Below are 24606 nucleotides of genomic sequence, written 5' to 3'. Positions count from 1 at the left end.
TGTATTTTATGGAAATTAACATTCCCCCTATCTTCAGTTTCCCTACATTGGAGGCAACAGAAAGGCAGACCAATAACAATTTTGCTAAAATATATAGCATAAGTAACAATTACTAGAAACATGTTCAAAATATTATCATTTTTCTGGGAATGAATTTGACAAATAAATGATAATAAGACTTCCTAATAGAATATTGATTGTAATACTTTGAGTCGCAGTGATACAGAAACAAGATTCTGATAGTTATTGAACTAGAAAAATTACATTATAATTTGTAGTCCATGTACCTTAGGTCCTACATTTGTAATACTGAAAAATAAATATCTCTTTCCTTAAGGCACCAGAAGATAGTACAGCTCACATCAATAAGCCTTGGAATTTTGATGCAAAAGTGATCATTACAGCTAGTTTCATGTCCCCTTATACTGAAAAAAAAATTCTGGAACTAATTAAAACAATATTAACCTTATAATTTGAAAGTACACATATTAAATGGAATTTTAAAGTACAGCTCATATTACCAAAGGAAAGCTTACAATAAAAATCAAAATAACTGCTATTATTGAATACAAAGGCCAATAAATCATATATATGCATACATGTATGCCATATATGGTAAATAGACATACATATATAGTTTGAGCATATATAACTGCACACACAAATACACATAATGCATATGTGTGTTACTATATGTATTGTTAACTTAAATTTCAAATTGAAATGTTTGCTTTTATAAAGGCCCTTGAAAATTCCTTTATTATATAAATATATAGGTAGAAAAATAAATTATAATGATAAAATGCATTATAAATTTTCTTAAAATTTCTGTTCAGTAAAAAACTATGCCCTTTGAGGGTCATTACATAAACAAAGTGTGCATTTAAATTGGGAGTCTCTGCAGGGTATATACCTCTTTCAGAGACAGTCAAGAAGAATATTAAAAGTTCTTAAGAGTCCTTAATTAAATTGATTTTGACTTTACTTTTTAAATACTCAAAATGTTAGTGTTTTTAATACTTTTTAGGAAAAACTGTCCTAATGTTTTCTCTTTTGTGACTATTGTGGATTGAACCTGGGAGTGCTCTACCTATAAGCAACATATGCTGCTCTTTTTAATTTTTTTTACTTGTTTTGAGGTACAGTCTCAAAGTTGCCCAGCTGGACTTGAACTTACAGTCCTTCTGCCTTAGCTTTTTGAGTAGCTGTTATAATTTTTTAATGTGTAAAATAAGAGCACTTGTTCACTTAATATATACTTAAGTGTTCTAATAGCACTAAATTCAGCAGTTAATTTTACTAATATTTGAAGTCAGAACCTTTCTCAAGTTCTCCCTTTCTATACATTCCCTCTTTCCTCCTTGCTTCTCAAACCCCAACATCAGCATGCTTCCCAGAATTCTGCCCCTGTGACTCACATGTATGCCCAGATTCTTGGCTGACAGTCTGACTGAACTACTAGCAGTTCTCTGAAGAGCACCATACACTTTCCATTCTATGCCTTTGTGCTTTCATGTAAATGTTCAGAAGGTAAACTGTTCTAAGGAAGCATCCCGCACTGTCAGGTTTAGATCAGATATTTAATTTTTAGGAAAACTTTCCCTACTGCCTAACTGGATCAGTGTACCTATTTTTCAAACCTATCTGGTCTTCATTTATTTTACAGTATAGTCTATTTATTAACTTTTATGTCTGTCTCTGTAACTGAATTTTGGAAATTCCCTTAGGATTGCAATTTTATATTTTATTTGTATTCACCATGCATAGCACATTTCTGGAACATAAGTAATATTTAAATATTTGTGACATGAGTGGAAGAATGGATAACATATAGGATATATTATAAAATATGAATAATGGAAAGATGATAATAATAGAATTTTATAGGAAGTGTATTTATCACAGATAGGAAAATCTGTTACAGCAGCAAATGCCAGAGAAGAACTAACGAGGGCCTCTTGTTGCAAACCTGAAAAATAATCAAGACAAGAATTTTTCTGTGTGCATTATACTAGTTTATTTTGTGCTGCTATAACTGAATACCATACACTGGGTAATTTCTAAGGAATAGAAATGTATTTGTTCATGGTTCTAAGACTGGGAAATCTGAGACTGATGAACTGCATTTATCAAGGGTCCTCTTGCTGCATCACAATGGCAGAAGGGCAGGGATGGAAGAGTATGAGAGAGCACAAGGAATGAATCTCACGCCTGGAGTCCTTTTACAATCAGTATTAATCCACCCACAAGGATGGAGCCCATTAGGCTCCACCTCCCTGTGGTGTTGCATTGCTGAGTTTCCAACACACACTTTTGAGGGGATGCATTTAAATCATAGGAGCACTATGAGTTTTTTCAAAGAAAATTTCCAACTTTCCTAGGAAAAGCAAGTCTGCTTTTTTTTAAAAAAGTAAAATTTTTGTCATTTGGGAAAAAATGAAATGAATAAATCAAAATGAGAAAATAAATGGAATTGTTATTTAATAAGGACTCACACAGTGACAGTTATCTTTACACATACAGAAAAAAAAGCCCCTTTGGGTGGAAAAACCTTTATTTTAATAATAATTTTGTTGTTGTAGTTTAGTTATGTTAAAACTCTCTAGGCTCTTCAAACTCAGATTTTATTTCTCTCTCTTGGCATAAAGGGTATTTTTTTTCTGTTTTTACATGCAGGATGGTTTGTGTTTTAAAAAGCAGCCATTGATAAATCTATGGTATAAAGTTCACATATTAAATGTAATCTTTTGAGTTTAAGACTGCATAAATTCACATCACTAATTTAAGAAAAAATATTTTTCATGAATAAGGAAAAACTTACATTGAGCTTCATTATTTCTGTTTTCAAATTAATAGTCATTATGATTACATTGAGTATTATTTTAAATATCACACCAAAATAATTTATGGCTCAACATTTAACAGTGAGAAAGATTCAGGGTTTATGCTTTAATGCAAAAATATACTTGCATAAATAATGTGAAGTTTATATGTTTTGAAATGTTATTTTATGCATTATTAAGAGCATATTGCTACCACCTCAAGAGATGACTGTATAGAATTTATACATTTCTTATATTGTGATTGAGGCACAGTGAATGTCAAATGAGGTTACAGTTCTGATACTGAGAAAATAATTACCAGTGTTTTCTTCACTGATTCTCCGAGATAAAATGAGTTCATGGAATTTGGAGTTTGATGGAGTGTTTGATATTCATTTTAAATATGAATTTAAAAGACGTGAAAATCTTGCCTGTATTCATCATTAGAATGTTATTTCAATAGCTGAAAAATTTTAAAAAGTAATTCCTCATTCTTCACCTTATTTTCACCAAATACCACAACAAATACCACAGCTTCAATCTTGGTTAATACTTTTAAGCGTAATCATTGACAAAACTGAAGTGAACAAATGAAAAACAAGAGGAATTGGGGAAGAAATAAAAAAGCAAGTTCTAGGAGATCACCAAATTTTTTATTTAATCTTCCCATATATATGCTTTTTGTATGACATCTTGAATGTAGTACTTTTTTCTAATTTTGCTCTAATGGTAGTTTTTAAGAAGTGATACTATTTTTTAATGTTACTTATTTCTATGAGTTACATAGTTCCAGAGAATGAAAATACTGTGTTGACCATCATGATTATAAATGTTTCTTCAACCAGGACATGTTCCTTTAAGGATGTGTAAACACATCCAGATGTTCTTAGATTAAGAAGCGGTCCACTCTTAAAATATACATAAAGATGGAAGCAAAATTTAATATTCAATTCATCGCTAATAATTCAACATAATAAATGATGTGAGTATTTATACTCAATAGTAACTATTTTACTTCATCAGCATTTTTAAACACTTTATTTTTACCATTAACTTACATTGGCGCTATATGATTGTCTGTAGTCTACCCTGTGTTTTATTTTTAATTTTTGGGGTGAAAGCTTGTATGTGAAAATCATTTTAATTTTCCACCTTGTGTTTGAAACTTAATATCAATAGAAAACCAAAAATGTATTAGTCTGTTACTAGTTAAATTGGAGTATTTGTAAGTCAGTCCAGAATTGCAATAAATGTGACACATATTTAACTGCAGTTTTATGTTTATAGGGTCCTCCTGGACCTGCAGGTTCAGAGGGAAGACAAGGTGAAAAAGGTGCTAAGGTAAAATATACTTTACAAATATTATGTTTCAAAATCTTTTAATACATTAAATAAGCATTTATTTTCAATGTATTTTAAAAGAGTAAGATGTATTTTTCTGATTATGGGTGCATTCATGTGTTTTTTTTTTTCTAATAGGGAGAAGCAGGTGCTGAAGATCCTCCTGGGAAAACTGGCCCAGTTGGTCCTCAGGGTCCAGCTGGAAAGCCTGGTCCAGAAGTTTTCCAGGGAATCCCTGGCCCTGTGGTGAGTAAGCATTTTAGCTGAAAAATGCTGCCTTGAAAACAGCATTTTATTTCTGGAAAATTATGAGTTAAAATGTTTCTGACAGCATATTTCATAAGTTATATTGAGAATGTTTTTGTGGCAATTCAGTAATTATTATGTACAGACATTCCTACATATTTAAGTATGTCATTTATTTAATAAGTTCATGGTAAAATTCTAACTTGCAAAGGAAGAATAGGGAACTAAACCCTAATTTCTCAATGACATAAAATTTCTTTGCATGCCTCTGTGCACACATATGTATGTGTGGCTGTACTGCATACAGACAAGCACATGGAGTTGAAATTTTAAACACAAAAATGCTCACAGTATTTGTAGATGTTTTTCATGCAGTGGAATTCACAGGGGATGTTTGGTGTTTTCCTTTCTGAATTTCCAAAATTGAAAAAAATACATAATCATTTATTATTAATAAAAATATGATTTTTTTCTGTAGGGAGAACAAGGTCTCCCTGGAGCTGCAGGCCAAGATGGACCACCTGGTCCTATGGTGAGTAGCATCTTTTTCTTTATTTAAAGAGAGAATTACTGAAACAAAATTGTCTACACGGCAGAATCCTGAAATTTTTAGATGGTAACTTGGTTTGTACTTGATACAATATTCAAAGAAGTATATTACTCATACCTTAAAAAATTCAAATATGTTTAACTGATAGATACATGGAAAAGATGCCACTTGATCACAAGAATGTTCCTTTTTTTTTAACCTTTTGGATGAAAAAATTATTTCCCCTCAGAATAAAATGCCACTAATGGCCTTGCCAGTCATTTTCCTAGTACAGACAGTTCCCCCCAAATGCATGCAATTAAACTTTGCTTCCTGGTACTTCATTTAAAAGAGTAATGTTAGTACAGGCTTACAGTGACTCCTTGACCAAATAAATGGTTCTTTCTGTGAGACATATAGGCTGAAAGATAAGACACTAAACCCCATTAACAAAAAAAAAGATATGATTATAACAACATTCACATTTAGTCTCTATTATAAACATTATGTGCAAACAATATGCTTGAGAAATGTAGTAAAGCAGTGATTGACCAGCATACTATTCAGAGATGCATTTTATTCTAGCATGTGAATTATCCTTTCTAAAATTTGGGCAGAAAATGAGAAAAAAAGACTTGTTCTTTAAAATTATTGTTCAATAGGTGACTTGTTTGCTTTATGCATAGTTCAATTTCACAATACAGTTATTTTAACTTCACTATCCAATAATAGTTATATTAAAGGATTAATGAAAACAGCAAGCAGTGTACGTTGCACTATGCAAGTGTGGTAAAAATTGGTTTAAATGGTCAAGTTCCTCCATATAGTAATTTAAATTAATCATTTCATTAATTTAATTATTAAATTCATCAAACTATTAAATAAATTAATTGTTAAATTAATAAAAAATTTAGTCAAAAGCCTCTTGTCATGGATATATTAATTATCTCAGGTGCCTTTATACCCTAAAACCATCAAAACTCAGATTCACAATCATAATTATTCAAGAGGGATTCTGGCCATTTTTTTTTAAGATGGCACAATTTCCCCTCAGATACCTACCAAGTATTTCATAAATGTTAAAATATTATTTTAAACTTTTGCTGAAGAAGTTAAAGATTACTTATTTGGTAACTGAATAATTACTACCAAATTGTAATTGACTTCAAGCTGGAGATTTTCAACTGGGCACATAATCTCATCAGCATAGAAATAGGGTCCTGGCTGAAAGAGGATCACTCCACAACTACACTACTTAGGAAATACTTTCCTTAGATTTGGTAAGTGCCTAACTGCACAGGGTAAGAGCCTGGAATAAAAAATACTCTGCCTTAATGTCATCCTAAAATTTGCCAGAGGTTCTCTTATTATTATTTCAGGTTTTCCAATAAGTATGCTGACCTTTCTACAGATGAAATAAAAAAAGTACCATGCTGAAGACTTCCTTTGGCTAATATTAAAAATAAAACCATCAGGCATACCACCTGTTTCCAGCTTGCAAGTTTGAACTTCTGACTCATAAGCAAATGTAAATTTAGAGGTCAAGGGACTGAACAATCCTTTTTAGGAACAGTGAAATGATGAGCCTCAGAAGCAATCAGCATGGGCCTATTCAATTCTCTGGCTGCTGGTTTTGTTAGAGAGTACTTATTTATGATATAAAAATACTGTAACTTTTTTTTAGCATCAGTTGGCCTTCGGTGTGATGTCTAATCTCTATGAAAATGGTACTAAGTCTATGAGGTGAGGATGGATTGAGCTATTACCTTAAAACTGCTACTTTTGGCAATTTAATGAGGTTTTTCAATTCAACTAAAAATGATTTATCTTAACAGGTAATGTTTTAAGCAGAGTGAGAAGTGGTTTATCATGGTTACTGGTTAAGATCATTGACTAAATCCAAACTCCCTATTTTCAAATATGTGCACTGCCATTTACTTATGGGATGACAATGGAAAAGTTGTTATTCCTTCTTCTCTTTCTCTCTAGTTTTAGTTTATTTATAAAATGGGATTAAGAGCATCTGTTTCATGAAATGGCATAAAATTTAAATGAGTTTAATTTAGTTATTAACATCTTCTACCTCCTGGAATTTTTATGCCTGTTAAATGAGTTATTTTTATACAACTTAAACAATTGATGGGTACTACTAACATAAAATAAAGAATTAAGTGAATAAAATAATGATCAATATTTTAAGAAACATCAGTTGTGTCTTTTAGTGAAAAGAAACTAATTTCACCTCAGTTTATGTGTGTGTGTGTGTGTGTGTGTGTGTGTGTGTGTGTATGTATGTGTGTTGTCTATACTCTGATTTGGAAGATGTTGACTGTTAGAGCAAATGCAGAAGGTCAGCATGTACAGTTATACTTTCGGCAGTTAGAACATGTGACAAGTACAATAATCAAATCAAGCAGAGGATGGTAAGTATACCCAGAATAAAACCATTTAAATAATTGCCAATAAGGATCCTTCCCTGATTAGAAATATAAATTATGAAAGAAGGAAACGAGAGGTATAAATGTGAATAAGATGTGGGAGATAGAGATTTGAAAACTTACACAGTTTACATTCAACTCAGAAAATAATTCACATAAAATTGCTTTGAATATACTTTCTCCATAATTTAGTTTTTCCTCATTACCTTTTTAAATATGTTTGCACAAGTATTCAAGTCTTGCAAGATTCAGCTTGTTACTAGAGTTCTGCAGCTATCTATTGGGTCACCTTTCCCCTTGTAGAAGCTGCCTGTAACATCCTACAGCAAAGTTCCAAAATTCCACTAGTCAAAGCTACCTAGGTCTTCCCATGCCCTAGTATTTAAACCCAGTTTAGCTGTTCAATAAATCAACTTATTGAACTTGGTTGGCTTTCATCTTTCCAGATTGGCTGGTACCTAATTAGACAATTGAACTCTAACAGATGGTCCATCCAGCAGCAGCATAGATAATAGTTTACCATTTTTATAGGAAATTTATGGAGACAAATTTTTTAGAGTGAAATTAACAGATATCAAACTCTAAAAATGATATTTGCTTGTTGTCTTCTCCACTCTGTTGTCAACTTGACTAGAGTTTTGTAGAAGTGCTGTATATGCCTTTTACTTTAAATAGCAAAATACAAATGATAACATTTAACTTAAACCTCTACATATGCATTAATTCTATACATGTGCATATATACCCATGTGTATATACACAGACATATATGGACATGCGTACATTTAGAATCCCCATATGGAACTTAGGTCACAAAAGTAGAAAATGTAGGCACTAATAGAGAAGAAAAGGACGATGATGAGCCTATGTAAACAACTATGCTCTTATTTTTGCTTTTAAGTGGAACTGGTGGTTTCTTTAGTACATAGCGAAAATTAAATGTGAATTAGAGTGTTTTAAATAGAAAAATAATGGTAACTAAATTGTTATGGCTAGAGGTCAAAATTAGTGTGATTTAATAACTTTAAAAATTGATATTTATTTGATTTTTTGGAGGCAAAACTATCATTTAGTTTTAAGCTTTTGTTTTGCATCATATTCTTTTAAAATCATATACATTCCAGTGCAACTGAAAAATTATTCATTATTTATCTTTGGACAAGTTTACTTAATATTATTATGTATTCTTTCTTTTCACAAAGTGATAAATAAAATATCTGCTAGCATTATTTTTCAAACATAAAAGCCTGAATAAAAAGTAAGATGGGTTATTGAATTACAATTTTATTTTTTTGCTTTAATGCTACATTTAAACTCTAAAAGGGGATGAGATGGTTGGCATTTCATAATGATCAAACAGGTTGAAATAATAAAGCATTTTCTTTCCACTAAATTAAACAATATCTCATGATTTTATCTTTTAGAGAAAGTGTGGGATCTGCAGTTTCTTTAAGCTTCAGCGCATTAGAACTTTGAGATGCAGATCAAGCAAATATTCCATAAAGCATAATGCTGCATGGGGGAATGTTTGATTGTATATTCTACACACTTAAGAATGTATGGTCCCTGTTTTCCATTTCTCTTTACTGCATATGAATTATGTATTTCCCTAGGGGTTTTCAATTTACAATGTCCTAAAGAGGAAATAGAAAACATGTAATTTGGAATAACATTTTTATATGCAGAGTTGTTGTTTTTTGATATGTTCCAAGTTCAGAAGGATATTTATAACTGCTCTCAATATCATAACATTATCAATTTCTATTTTCAGCTGATGAAAATACAAAATTGATTTTGCTTGGCAAATTCATCCATAGATAAGTTTGTAATTTCATAAGAACTTATTAACTTAGAGGGATTAATACTCTTTTCCTTTAACTCCTTCATGAATAATTTTATAGAAAATATTTAAGATGAATTTGAAACACAGTGTCTAGTATATTTCTTATGAAGCCTGAAAACTAGAATTACTATTTTCTTTTTTTATTTTAGCTTGTACTATTAGAATAGAAGGAAAAAAAAATAATAGGTACCCATCTATAATGTAACTAAAGCTAATGATCATAATTGACTTTTTTGTTCTGCTTCACTGTTTATCCAGTATTTCATAAGCCTGATTTTTCTTTCATTATCACCATATTAAGACATAGTTACTTTTATAATATTTTTATGAATAAAGCTCAGACTTATGAGATATTAGACTTCAACATTTGTGACTATGACAGTGATTGGGAATATTGATGTCCAGGTGAAAACATATTTATCAGTTTTCCCCCTTACAGCAAAATTTCTGTAAAGCATATTGTATACATGAAAGTTTGAATATAAAATGAGATGTGAAGAAAAAGCATATATAGATATATATATATATAATTTTGGGGCTTTTGTTTTTGTACTAGAGATTGAACCCATGGGTGCTCTACCACTGGGCTGCCTCCCCAACACTTTGTACATTTGATTTTGTGACAGGGCTTCAGTTTCATATTTTTAACCTAGAAAATGTATGGATTTTTAACTGATATATATCAAGTATAACCAATATTCTTAAATGTTTCACATACATAGTTCCTTATTACAATTACAATTTTTTGCGGTGCTAGGGATCAAACTTATGATTACATTTTTATTAAAGTGATTTTCATAGGCTTCTTTTATGCTTCTTTGTTCTAATACATAGTCTGACCTCTTATACACTAATAGTGACATAAGCTGTCTAAATGATTACCTGATTGCTTCCTTTACCATTTTTACTATTTTCCTTAAAATTTGTGCTCTTGGGGCTTCCTATAAAACATTTTTTTTTAAATAGGCTCTTGGGCATTATTTTCTTTCACCTGTCATTTCTGATAAGACTAGAAAAAAAAGTAGGTACAAATTATGTACATTTAATTATAAAATCCTTTAGCTAGTAAACTAAATAAGTCATGTTTTATTTTAATATACATCGTATCCTCTATGTGCTCTGATTTGTATATTGATTAACTGGATTTAGGGTCTGATACCACAGGGAAATGTTTTTAAGCTTTAATGAGCATCAGATCTATGAAACAGATTATGGGATACCACACATTCTGGTTCTGTTGATCTGCACAAGGTCTAAGAATTTTCTTCCTAATAAGTCCATAGGTGATGCTGATGCTAATGTTTGGAGGACAGCACTTTGAGAGATCCATTACTATAACATATTCTAATGTTCTTTCTTGTTGTTGTTCTGGGTATTGAACCCAAGGCCTTGCACATACTAGTCAAGTACTCTACCACCTACCTGCACCCCTGTTGGGTATTCTAATCTAGATGAAAGGGCAATGTCAAAATCCACTCTTAGGATATATTTAAAAGTGAATAGAGAATTTTTTATAGTCTTCTTTTTGTCTGTGGTTTAACAAAGCAGCATGATTGTTTATGTTAATACAAAAAAGAATCTAACTTAATTTACATAAATTTGTTTGATGATTAATTTTCTTCTCATTAGAAGAATATTGTTAGACACATGCACATTTAATACTGCATATACTTTGCCTAAAGTATTTTTGTCTGTTAATAGAACAATATAAGGAATTTGTCCATTTTATATCAATATCCACACAAACTATGGCATATTTCTCAATTCGTATTTATTTAATCAGGATTATGAATATTATGGTTTAATGTTATTGTCACAGATTAAACCAGGATGTGTTAAATATATACATTTACATGTAATCCTGAAAAATAAACATTGATCATTATGAACTTTTTTTAAACTACATAGTTCCCAAATCAAACTAACTGTGATAAGTAATATGATTTTTATATTTATGCCTACTCTCAATGTGTTTATTTTTTTCTTATTATTTAGGGACCTCCTGGTTTACCTGGTCTCAAAGGAGATCCTGGCTCCAAGGGTGAGAAGGTAAGAATTTTTTTAAAGTGTGTTGTTATACTTTTGATGTACTAATAACAGAAGTCATTACTTTTGCAGATTAAAACCTCTCAAAAGGAAATTTCGAAAGATAGCTTTGTCATTCTAACCATGAAAAGCTACAACTCTCAGCTTCCCAGATGTGTTTATAGAAGAGAATGTATGCAAAGTTATGGTGGAAAACGAACCAGGATCCAGTGTTGCATCTTCTCATTGTGCCCTTTTAGAAACCATATGGAGAAAGCATATGGTTGTACTAAAATAACTGTTCACAAGATAAGCAGATGGAATACCAAAATGACCACTTTTATGTTTTGAAACATAAAAATAATTTAAACTAGAAATATCTTTCAAGTAGTAATCCGATCTCCAAGAATTTATACTGTGTTGAACTAAGTAGAGAAAACAAGCTTGTTTTTTTGAATGGCATTAATATTGTTTAGATTATTTTTAAATCTCCAGATGTTTTCTTAAAACTGCAAAGTCTCTGGAGAATAGAAAACATTTCATATTAAATTAGATGCTCATTAAAATAATGAGTTTTCCGTTGTTTATATCATCAATATTACTTATCGATATTGTTTTTTAAGCTGAATGATCCTTACATGAAACATCAAAGATATTTTTAGAAAACATTCAGTTCCGTAACATACCAAACCCCTAACAAAGGTTGCACTTAATGTTAAGTAGTAAAAATCCTGTTAAGCAAGAAGAGAGGGAAGATCTTTACATTCCATTTAGAAAGGTTATTTAAATGTATTTTATATACATTTAAAATTTTTATTTCATGAATTTAATGTGCAAATATTTTATGACTAGAGTTTACTAATGGCTCTAATTTATGTACTACTAAATTTTTCCCCCTCTTCCAAAGGGCCATCCTGGTTTAATTGGCTTGATAGGTCCTCCAGGAGAGCAAGGGGAGAAGGGTGACAGAGGATTCCCTGGAACTCAAGGGTCTCCAGGAGCAAAGGGGGATGGGGTGAGTAAAAGCATGAATGCTTCTTTCTCTCTTCCAATCGTACACACACACACGCTTCACATATTTCTTTAAACATGACCAAAGAAGTACTTTAGAGCATCTTTATTGGAGTTTATTTTAATCAGTGGTATTTTCAAATGATGTTGAATTGACATTAAAGTAAATACATTAAAAATGTAAATTATTAAAACCATAACAATCATAGTTTAGTATTTGCACAACCATGTTTTGAATCCTCATCATATGCAAGTTTATTCTGAGTGCTGCAGGGATATAAAATATATATGTACATAACCTTCATACTATAGATATTTATCTAGTATCTCAATATCTATAGACAGTACACCAGGTGGAAAAATTCAGATTACTTTATAAAAGTTATTTCTTAGCTTCACAATGGAAAATTTTAGGCTGTTCTTAGGGGATTTTTAATCTCTACTTTTTGGAATGTGTGTTTTTATGCAAAGAATGGAAATGGAATTGCTGAGGAAAACTCATTAAATCAGATCATTCTCCCTCTAGGGAATTCCAGGTCCCGCTGGTCCCATAGGCCCACCTGGTCCTCCAGGCTTACCTGTAAGTACTGGACAAAGCAATCTTCTAAGTCACAGTTAAGCTACAAGTATAACAAAAAGGTACAAATGCTCTAGATTTTTAATCTGTGCTTTTGTCTGCATTTTCTAGGGTCCTCAAGGTCCCAAGGGTAACAAAGGCTCCTCTGTAAGTGCTTCTCCCTTTGACATTTTAATTTTTGAGTGAAGTCCATTAAATTACTTTGTTCTCCTACTTATATTCACTCTTTTTCTAACAGGGACCCGCTGGCCAGAAAGGTGACAGTGGTCTTCCAGGGCCTCCTGGACCTCCGGTAAGTGCATGTTGACAAGAATGATGTTTTGATAACTTACATCTGGAGACTGGCAGTGATTTGTTTGCAACTATAAAATGGATGAAAACTATGTACTGTCCAAGGTTCTGACTTTATAACAAATGTAACAATGTCAACTAAGTAATAAAGTCTACATGCCAAGACCTATGAACTGATTTGACTCTTTAAATAGAGGAAACCTTAATTACATATTATAATAATCTTTATTTTTTTCAAAAGAATCATGATTTTTATCATACTTTAATGAATCCAATTAATTGTATGCCACAAAGGAACATTTACCTGACTTTAGGAATAAAGATAAAAGTTCAGATGCTGGGCATTGTTTCTCTGTATCATGTAATGATAGTAATAGAAACAAAAATAATAACTACCATTTATAAGTACTTATATTAACCAGACTTAAACACTACTAAAAGGTAGAATTACAATATATAAGTATGGGAAAGAATACTTAATCTTCTTTCCTGAGTTAAAATGTTTCCAATTACATGTTTACTAGTTTTCTAAGACTACCCTGACAGCATACCAGAAGACTGAGTGGCTATTAAAACAGAATGTATTATCTCACAGTTCTGGAGGGTAGGAGTCCTAATCAAGGGGCCAATAGGGTTGTTTTCTTCTGAGAGCCCTGAGGAAGGATCTGTTCTAAATCTCCTTTATATTGTCTTCCCTCTGTGTGTGTCTCTGTGTTCAAATGTTCCATCTTTATAATAATGTCAGACATGTTGTATTAGGGTCCACCCTAATGACCTCATCTTAACTCCTGCATCTCCCATGACCCTATTTGAAAATAAGATCAAATTTCTGAGGTATTAAGAGTTATAAATTCAACATAGAAGTTATTCCAATGTTCACTTTAACCCATAACAATGTGGATTAAATATTTGGTGTGGTTCTACTTTTACATAAACATAAATTGAAGTCTGATTACTTTTAAGTGTTAATTTATAAAGATATAAGTAATACATAATGAAACACACTAATATTCTGTTTCAGAATATAAATTTTTGTGAAATGTAATACATTTTATTAGATAGTGTAAGAGCTTTAAAATGTTGCTCTAATCTGTAGAGACATTTTCAGGGGAGGGGAGGCAGTGGGTACCAGAGATTGAGGGGGGTGCACTTAACTATTCAGCTACATCCCCAACCCATTTTTTATTTTTTGTTTTGAGACAGGGTCTTGCTAAGTTGCTTAAGGCCTCACTAAATTGCTGAGTCTAGCCTAAAACTTGCAATCCTCCTGTCTCAGGCTTCTAATTTTCTGGGATTACCAGTGTGAGCCACTGCGTCCAGCTGAGACTTTAAAATATAGTTCTAGAAATAGTGTGTAAATGAGAACTACTCAGAAAATCAGAGAGTAACATACATAACATGTTAATAGAAAACTATGCTACAATATGTACATAAAGTGCCAGAAATCTGACTTGTGCACCTACCTCCATATTTCCACCAGATAATTTTTAAAAGAAATTACAAAATTTACATATATACATATATATGTGTATTTATTCATATGATTTTTTCATGCATCATTTTGCAACTATAGAAAAGCTAAACCAACTGTAATTTCTTATAAGCTGGAAGAATATTCTTTACTTTATGGAACACTCACATATTTTATACCCACTTTGTCTTCTTTACAGGGTCCACCTGGTGAAGTCATTCAGCCTTTACCAATCTTGTCACCCAAAAAAATGAGAAGACATACTGAAAGCATGCAAGCAGATATAGGCGATAATATTCTTGATTACTCCGATGGAATGGAGGAAATATTTGGTTCCCTCAATTCCCTAAAGCAAGACATTGAGCATATGAAGTTTCCAATGGGTACTCAGACTAATCCCACCCGAACTTGCAAAGACCTGCAACTCAGCCACCCTGACTTCCCAGATGGTATGTTAATAATACATGACAAAACAAATGTACTGAGTTGCTAAGTTACTGAAGTGCATTGTGAGCTCGTTAATTCTAATTAAATGTTTAATATACTCTCTAAATAAAACTAGAGCAAACAATTACTAATTCTACTCTTGTAGACAGAAAAAGTCATTTATATTGTGTAATTCAAGGTCTTCTTTGGAAAATCCTTGTCTGTTAAATAAGGTTTTCATTGAACTGTGACAAGATGATTTTTGGATAATGATTGCTCACACAAATGCACTTTGCCTTATAAATAACTCAGAATGGGTATTATGTATGCATACATATGTGCATATCACCATACAATTGTTACTAAGTTACTTTATATTAATATGATTAATATAGTACATTAAGACAATCACATTAATATTAATTAATATTTGCATGAATTTGATCAAGTACTTTACACTAACATGGATAATCTGAATATGATTAAATAGCATAACATGAACATTTGATCTATCAGTTTAGAAAAATTTGATGAACAGAATATTTAAGGATTGGGATAACTTGCAACAAAAATTTTTCTTTCATTGATCCACAATTATCTAGTAGAACTATTCATATTTTGCTTAATAATTATAATCAGGATATTTTCTTTTGCCTAGAGCTTGGAAAAACCTATATGTATCTATTTTTCTGAGAAGGAAAAGTTCAGCTATGCTTAGATAGTTGATTAAAGTCATAAGTACTTAACTAACAAAGGGGTAGATATTTATGATTAATAAATCTTCCCATCGATACTGAAATACTTTACCTCCCTTTACTTCTAAGAAAATACTGCTTTTCAATATCATCAAAAAATGAATTTAATAAATTAGATCTAAATAACACAGTGAAGATAGGAAAGTCTAAATTAATTCATATATAGCCACTATAAAGGAAAAATATCATAAAATCTTACTTTCTTAAGCATAGCCAATTAAAACTAAAACACAGCTAGTAGTTAAGGATTCTGTGCAAATTGATAATTCAGGGTCTTCCAATTTGTGTTTATTTAAATGAAAAATACACGTTTAGATCTGTGATTTATAAAGAGATTCTTACTTTTAACTGGCATTATGTACACAAAGGATTTAAATAATTTGGCTTGAGCCTGTGCTACAAAATTTTCCCTTCTATTCACAAATTAAAATATACTTGACCAATCAACGAATTTCCACTGAAGTTTTTATGACATTTAAATGAGAATACAGAGAATACAGCTACATAATATACATGATTCTTATACTTTAGATCTCAATGAATAAAGTAATCATACAAAATAGAAAATTAAATGTAAAAGATGGCAGCATGTACTGAATTTGAAAGCACATATGATTTAGAACCAGAGAATTTTAAAAAGTATTATAAACTTTAAGAGTGTAATCCCACTGTGGACTGTAGTTTCCAATAATTTCTCTGTGATAACTATCTTCATTACTTTTAAGTGTGACATCAAAGTAAGGTTAATTAATTAATTCTTGAATACTGCCAGGTGCTGTTTTTCATACACACATTCATAGGTGAACAGAAAAAATAATGTTCTTGACCTATTTATTATCTAATGGTAGAGATAGAAAAATGAAAAATATTAGTAATAGCATATTATGGATAGTTATATGAAAAGTGGGTATTTATTTATGTAGGGGATGAATCCATCTTGTATAAACTCAATATTAATATTGTGGATATGGCATTTAAGCTGAAACTTTAATATAGACAGTCACACTAAGAATCAAAAGAATATTCCAGGCAGAAGATGCAGCACATTTGCAAAGCTTTGAAGAGAAGATTTTGATGTTTTCATGAAATTAAAAGAAGGCGATTGTAGCTGAACAATAGTGAGCAAATTGAAAATGATTTAAAGTGTTTTTGGAAGAAAGTAAAATGAATTCAAGAGAGCTGGTTAAGAAGCTCTGGGACTACTCTGGACAAGAGGTGATGGAGGCTTCATTTAGAGATATGGCAGTAGAAATGATATATGGGTAAATTGAAGATAAATTGAACATAGGATCTACAGGATATTGATCCATTTATTAAACAAAGATATCTGAATAATTAAGCTATTAACATTATTTGAAAGACTATTTAATAAAAATGTTAATTCCATAAAGCAAAATAAAATTTTTTCCCATATAATTCAAACAAAATATTCTTTAAAAACATTAAAATATCAAAGAGCATAGTTAGCTCTGTTGATAAAATCTTAGATAGGATTTTTGTTCTCTTGTATATTTTTTCTGAGAATTTCAATTTGTTTCAGATATGTATGTATTAGTAGTGTAATTGTAAAAAGTGTGAATGTTTTTGTTACCTGATAAACAGTAGAAGCTATTAACTATTAGAGTACTTCCACTGTTTTCATATAGTAGAAGATAAACATTGAATGAAGTTGGAGTTTTGAGAGTTCCAGTACTAAGCTAAGCTACCAGAGCTTTTAAAATTATAAGTTCAAAATCGTTGTATTCACATAATTCAAATTCACATTTAAAATTAAGTTTAGAGCATGATGTGATAGGAAGAAAGCAAAGTAATTGTCACCTGTTTATCAATTTTGTCTCCTAATAATTCTTGTTAACAAAAACCATTCTGTCAATTATTCAAAGAATAACTTTATGTTACTCCTAATCTTGACCATCTTTATTCACCTAATGCTAAAATATTAATCATGATTATTCACATGACAAAATTCGTTTGACCACATTGCATTAATGGCATTAATAGCAGGTCACATTTAAATATATAATGCAGTTCTCCTTCTTAGGATCAACATTTACTACAAGAGGTTTTTGTGTAAAATAAGGTGAAGGTATGATTTCTGTGGCTAAATAGGTACTCCATTGTTACAGATAAATAAATTAGGTCAAAATGGATTATCACACTCACATTTCTAAAACAAAGTACTACATAGTAGATTTGGATTCAACTAGATCTGATTCCATTATACATGTAATTTATTACACATGGATTCACAGGATGTTATTATTTGAAGAGGTAACGGATTAATACCTAAAAGTGATTGGTATGATAAGACCAAAAAAAAAATATTTCAGATATGGTTCCTTTACAAAGAGTTGAGGCAAAAAAGAAAAGGTCACTCCAGCTAATCAAATATATACCCTAATATGCCTAAAAGCATAAAAGTAACGAGATCTATGAATATTGACTTTCCTTATTTCTCTTTTTAATAAAATGTGATTCTCATACATTTGATATTGTTAATGAACTTGTGTATGACCTGCTTTTTCCTACTTTCTAGGTGAATATTGGATTGATCCTAACCAAGGTTGCTCAGGAGATTCCTTCAAAGTTTATTGTAATTTCACATCTGGCGGTGAGACTTGCCTTTATCCAGACAAAAAATCTGAGGGAGTAAGTACCAATCTGTTTTGGTGGCGAATATTGACAGTTCCTGCCATGTTTTTGCAATATTGAACTAAACAGGAAAATTATACTGTCATATTTTCATTTATCTGCTTTTCTTACAGGGTAATTAGAGCATTTCATTTGCATAAACATGAATAAGGCACCCAAGTGATGCATAGAGTTAACAAATACTTCTTTCCTTTATTTTTTGCCCAGATGTATTCTTTAGGCACCTGCTTGCTCTCTAAAATTCTATGGTTTTTCCATGACACATCACAGCTGAATCTCAAATTTTAGTACATATATAGTATTCTTCTGCCCAATTATCACATGGTAACACTCACAGCTGCATATTATATTCAAAATGAAAAATTTCATAAAGAATTTTTCTTTTACATGCTTTTCACCTAATAGTATCAATGTACTTGAGTTACGTCTTTAAAGCTACATGCAGATCATTAACAGAATCAGAGATTTTCATTAGCATAAGTGCATTTTCCAAACAATTTCTTTAGAAAATGACACAGGCTCCTAGAGGTAAAGGAACTCCATAAGACAAAGCAAATAATTTTATGTGTGATTGATCTTTTTAGGAGAATATTTAAGTTGGTAACATCAGAATGATATATTATGGTCAGGAGACAAAGCAACTTCCATCTTCCAACCCAACTTATCACATGGCAAGGCATCATACACCTCCTCTAGCCCCCAAAATAATCCATGGCAAAGGAAAATGCTGCCCCTCACACTGATTATTCAGATTTCCTAGTGATAAAGCCTTATAAACTCATAATTTACTGATCTTTACTTAATAATAAATGCAGATCTACAACGGATTCTTTATATTCCCAGAAGAAATGATTAGTCTTACTTTCTACCAATGACTTTTCTGGGACAGCTCACCCTTAGTTACTGGAGAAATGTTTTCAGAATGCTTCCTTTGATACACAGTGCTGTTCCTTGTCTTTGGGGGTTGATGCTGGCTGGCATTTGGAGGATTTCTTTTGTGAGAGATTACCCGAGAGTTCTAATGATGTCCCCTACAGCTCTTAGTCTGCCTTTACCAAGTTATCTCTCCCCATTTATTTTTAAACCACTGAAGAGATCATGAAAAAAAAAAATGATTCAATATTTATTACATGCAATTCATAGGATCTAGCTCAAATGTTGCTCTTTATCTCATTTTATGTATATTTCAAAAGCTCTGTAGTTTCTTAATCTTACTAAAATTTACCCATATAGACAAAAAAAATTATCATTTATAATATTTGCCTAACTTTTAATTTTTCTGTTCCTTTACAATAGGTAAGACTTTCATCGTGGCCAAAGGAGAAACCAGGAAGTTGGTTTAGTGAATTTAAGAGAGGAAAATTGGTATGTTATTACCTCAGCATGAAATGGTTTATTTCAAATTCCATAAGCCGAGCTCAAATTATATAGATCTTGTGTTCTACAATTTGCTCCACCTAGCATCTCTGTGACCACTATGGTATCCTAAAGCAATTTAATTTGTTTTTGTATCAAAATAGATGGAAGTACTAAATTTCAAGTTCAAGACAAAGTTATCATAAAATGAATTTTGCTAAAAATATCAGCAAAAGTATTTAATATCCATTTAATATCTTTGACTATCACTATTTCATTTCCTATTTGCTTGATCCCTAGTTTATTCTTTGGTTTTCATTTCATGAAGAACTTTTAGCATGTACGATTATTTTTTCTGATTGTTACCTTTGGGAATATACTGAACAAACCTACCTTTTATTTGTATTGTAAGCCAGATTTGCATATTTCCATACAATTACCAGTTTCCCTTAAAAATTTTGTAAAGATATTTTAAGATTGTGTCTTAGACAAAATTCATATTAAAAGTCATTTAAAATATGTGTTTAAATTACTTTAATTAGGGGTTAACCAAATTGAAGTGTTTCCCACTTATCCAAATAATTATTCAATCAATTAATATTTTTTTAAAATGCTACTATTTTCCACTGATGAAAATTCATACATTTATCATTACTATATAAACATACATATTAATGACTTATAATTTCCCAGTTTAGTATTCAGGCTAGATATTATGCATCCAAGCTACATTCTTATTTGTGTATGAGTGTAAAATATACACAAGTAGAACACTGTGTGTGTTTGTTTTGTGAAGCTTTATTTTCCTTAGAGTTCATTGCCAAAGTAAATTTTTCCCCTAAACTCACGAGGCTCCTCAATATCTCTCTGTTAATCAGTAAGGAATAGATAAAGTTTTTATAAGAAGAAAAGTCAGATCAGTGCTTTTGTATTGCCTTCATGTATAAATCACAGTGAATTTGTAATGTTTTTTTTAAATTTAGGTTTATACATTTCTCTTAAGCTCAGTGATCTCCATTATGCCCAACAAAAATTTTGTGAAGATGACATAAGACAAGTCTTAATAATTTACATTTAAAACTATTTTTCTGCTATAAATACAAAATAGTATTGACTCAACAATTATTAATTCCTATTGTCTCTGCCATTAAGCTGGGTGCTGGTGATAAAACAGTGAAAAAAAGCATATATATAAAATCTGAGAATGGACTGAAACTCTGCTTTGAAAATTAGAAGACCAAAACACCTTGGAAGACTATAGCCCCAAAATAAAAAGTACAGGAGCATGATCAAAGAACAAAACCAGTTAACCTTTGCATCACACTGAGATTCCTTGGTTTTCATTGCTTCATTACTTTACAATTTAAAAAAAAAGATATGAAATATACTGAAGTATTTCCTCAAAGCAGAATCATTTTTATTTTTCTGGCAGTGTTTTCTGATTAGGAAACAATAGACATTGTGATTTTGTCAAGGATAAGCAGTGGTTAGATAGAGTAAGTGAGTTGGAGATAGAGACCTGAGTTCATAAAATTCTGTCTCTGGGTCTTGTAACCCTCAATTCTCACTTTTTCTCAGTGGGTTACAAAAGGGCTGTGGATTCATCTACATCCTTCCAGCATCAAAGTTCACTGTCAACAGTGATTTATTTTTTCATAGCATAAAAGAGAAAAAGAGTCTTTATGTGTCTTTTTATTCTTTTATTCCCAGCTTTCATATTTAGATGTTGAAGGCAATACCATTAACATGGTGCAAATGACATTCCTGAAACTTCTCACTGCCTCTGCTCAGCAAAATTTCTCCTATAACTGTCATCAGTCGGCTGCCTGGTATGATGTGTCATCAGGAAGTTATGACAAAGCACTTCGGTTCCTGGGATAAAATGATGAGGAGATGTCCTATGATAACAACCCTTACATCAAAGCACTGCATGATGGCTGTGCGGTGAGTGAAACCTCTGCTTGTCTTCTTCACAGATGAGAGGCAGCCTCTAACAGCCTCACTTTAATTCTAAGCCAGATTTCTCTCAATGGCTGTCAGTTATTAATAAGATTTGATGCTTAACATTGACATATTAAAATACAGAGTTTTCAAAACCACTAATGTTCACACACAGATATGCACACATGCAGACACTCTGAAATACACAAAGATACATTTTTGAAGACATAACAGAAGGTAATCTTAGATAGGTGCTTTTTAATTGTCACTGTGTTAACAGCAACTTAGGAAACTACTATCATTTTTGTTATCTTTATTCTCTGGAACCAATGTTCATGCACATGGGAATTCCATATAATAGCAATTTGCTTTGACTAAGTGTTGATGACTGAAGAGATAGCACAATTGCAAAATAAGAGCACCCATGATTTCAACAGAATGAGTGGGGTACAAGTAGAACAAGAAAGAGAACACAAATCAGGTTATAGATGCACAAGTCCTGGAAAGCATTCTAAATAGTAGTATACTATTAATATTTATAAAAATTAGCATATGGCAGTAGAAATGTTTCAACTTCTGTTATGATTTTATACTGTATTTGACAAGAGAATTTGACCATCTATATCTTAATTATAATTAAAATAATAAGGATGTACTACTTATATTATGGGATCTAGTACCAGCATCAATTTTTATATTAAATTGTATTTATCAACTTAATTAGTTTTAAATGTGCAGTATGTTGGATGATCATAGTTGCGTTACTACAATTAAATATTAAGTATTATTGTTAATATTCAAAATTTAAAACTGAATGTGATCCTCCACTCATAATAGCAAAAAGTTATCACACAATTTTTGGCAAATTTTGGATTTATTCTCTTCTTTCTTATCTTCTAGCCTCCTTTCAGAAGCTTAGGAAAATAACATGTGTTTTAGCAATATTAAATTATCATGTAATTTTTAATTTATGCTTAATTTTACAGTCCAGAAAAGGCTATGAAAAGGCTGTAATTGAAATCAACACACCGAAAATCGATCAAGTACCTATCATTGATGTAATGATCAATGACTTTGGAGATCAGAATCAAAAATTTCGATTTGAAGTTGGTCCAGTTTGCTTTCTTGGCTAAGATTAAGACGAAGAACCTATGAAACCAACGGAAAATATACCTTGGTGCCAGAATCCATTTCATGCCACATGCAAGTTTTGAATAAGGATGGTATAGAGTACAAATTGCTATATATACTTGTACCATTTAGGAAATACTGATGCCCTTGAGGGGGCAGAATCATGTGAAAAAAGCTTTGAAAATCATAAAGAAATAAGGTAGTGTGGCTGAGATGGAAACAGGGCTGATTCTTAATTCTCGACCCTCATCTCTCCTTTTCCTATTTGGATTTCTTTGGTGCTGTAGAAAAAAAAAAGACAAAAATATATATTCATAAAAAAATATGGTGCTCATTCCCGTCCATCGAGGATATGCTAAAACAGTGTGTTTAATAAATTGTAATTATTTTATGTACAGTTCCATACTGTTATCTACATGTCCATTTCCAAAACTTGCACGTGTCTCAGAATCCCATCTGACTCTAATTTTATGACAATTGCGGAACTATGATGGCAATAAATATATGTATTTCAAAAAATAAAGCTGCAATTTCTGATGTCTCTATTTCCCTTTCTTTGATTAATAATAAAATGCCTTTGTATATATTTATGTTGAAGAGTTCAATTATTTGATGTCGCTGACAAATTTCTCAGAGGGCAAAACCTGGAAGACTTTTGGGAGCACACTCCAATCAACTCTCTGCCGACAGTAACTTTAATGAATTTCAGCCAAAAATATCATGCATTTGGATGTTTTACTCAATGCTATACCTCAAACTATTTCTTCTCAGAATCCAGGATTTCACAGGATACTTGTATATATGGAAAACAATCAAGTTTATATTTTTGAACAGGAAAATATGTATGAGAAATATTTTAACAAATTGATGCCTCCATCAAGCAAACAGTCTTATGTACATTTTTTTCTCTATCTCATTGTTTCGGTGTGCTTCAAAAAAGCAGGTTTAAAGATGGAAACTAAGCAATTATTTATGAATTTGTGCAATGTTAGATTTTTAATCAGTCAACTTCTTGAATTTGATTCCAAGTTGCATATTATAAAAGTATCAAATATTATTTTACCTGCCCAACTGATACCATTTCTTAACTTTCAAGACATCATCCATCATTTGACCAACCTGATAGCTAAATAATACATGGGTGGACTGTTTTAAGCCATACTTATTCAAGATAATTGAAACATAATTTTCACTAAGGTATTTTCTTTCAGGTAGCTTGAAACAGCAATAAAATTTAAAAATTACAAACTGAACTTTGTATCTATTTTTAAGTAATATATGTAAGACTTGAAAATAAATGTTTTATTATTTATTATATGAAGTGTAAAAGTAATTGATACCAGATTCCACTGGAACATTTTCAACTGATAATTTATCATGAAAGAACATACCTGTAATATTGAAATTAAAACGTGAACATTTGTCATTCAGAATTTATTTTATTTTTGAAATTAAGTTTGTAAATGTCCTTTCAAGAAGGGAGTTTTGAATCGCATAAATAAACTCAAGTCTTGTCTACCTGGATTGGTCATTCTCTTTTTTAAAATAGGTTCCAAATCATTCTGGCTTTTTGTTCTCTTTCTTGACCATCCAGATTAGAATACTTTTGCACATTTGAATAAGCATATTAACCTTCAGAGACAAGTGATTTAAGTATTGTAAAATACTAAATACTACACAAAATACTTTAATACTACACTCAAGATAGATTGTACTTAAAATTTCAAACTTTTTTCTTGTAATTAAACATT

At 31.2% G+C, this 24606-nt stretch overlaps 1 protein-coding gene across 1 annotated transcript in view; it reads left to right on the top strand.

The window, feature by feature from the left end:
• LOC143640281 (uncharacterized) overlaps window positions 1–22857 on the top strand; it is an 82181-nt gene extending 59324 nt beyond the window's left edge. The window contains 13 exon segments of the mRNA XM_077108131.1: window positions 4110–4163; window positions 4302–4409; window positions 4888–4941; window positions 11215–11268; window positions 12152–12259; window positions 12782–12835; window positions 12944–12979; window positions 13071–13124; window positions 14794–15043; window positions 18312–18424; window positions 19724–19792; window positions 21494–21727; window positions 22711–22857. Coding sequence (XP_076964246.1) covers window positions 4110–4163; window positions 4302–4409; window positions 4888–4941; window positions 11215–11268; window positions 12152–12259; window positions 12782–12835; window positions 12944–12979; window positions 13071–13124; window positions 14794–15043; window positions 18312–18424; window positions 19724–19792; window positions 21494–21727; window positions 22711–22857 — 1335 coding nt within the window.
• The last annotated feature ends 1749 nt before the right edge of the window (window positions 22858–24606 follow it).

The sequence above is a fragment of the Callospermophilus lateralis genome, unplaced genomic scaffold (assembly GCF_048772815.1).
Source record: "Callospermophilus lateralis isolate mCalLat2 unplaced genomic scaffold, mCalLat2.hap1 Scaffold_161, whole genome shotgun sequence".
NCBI lineage: Eukaryota > Metazoa > Chordata > Mammalia > Rodentia > Sciuridae > Callospermophilus > Callospermophilus lateralis.
This window is presented reverse-complemented; position numbering and strand designations above follow the sequence as displayed.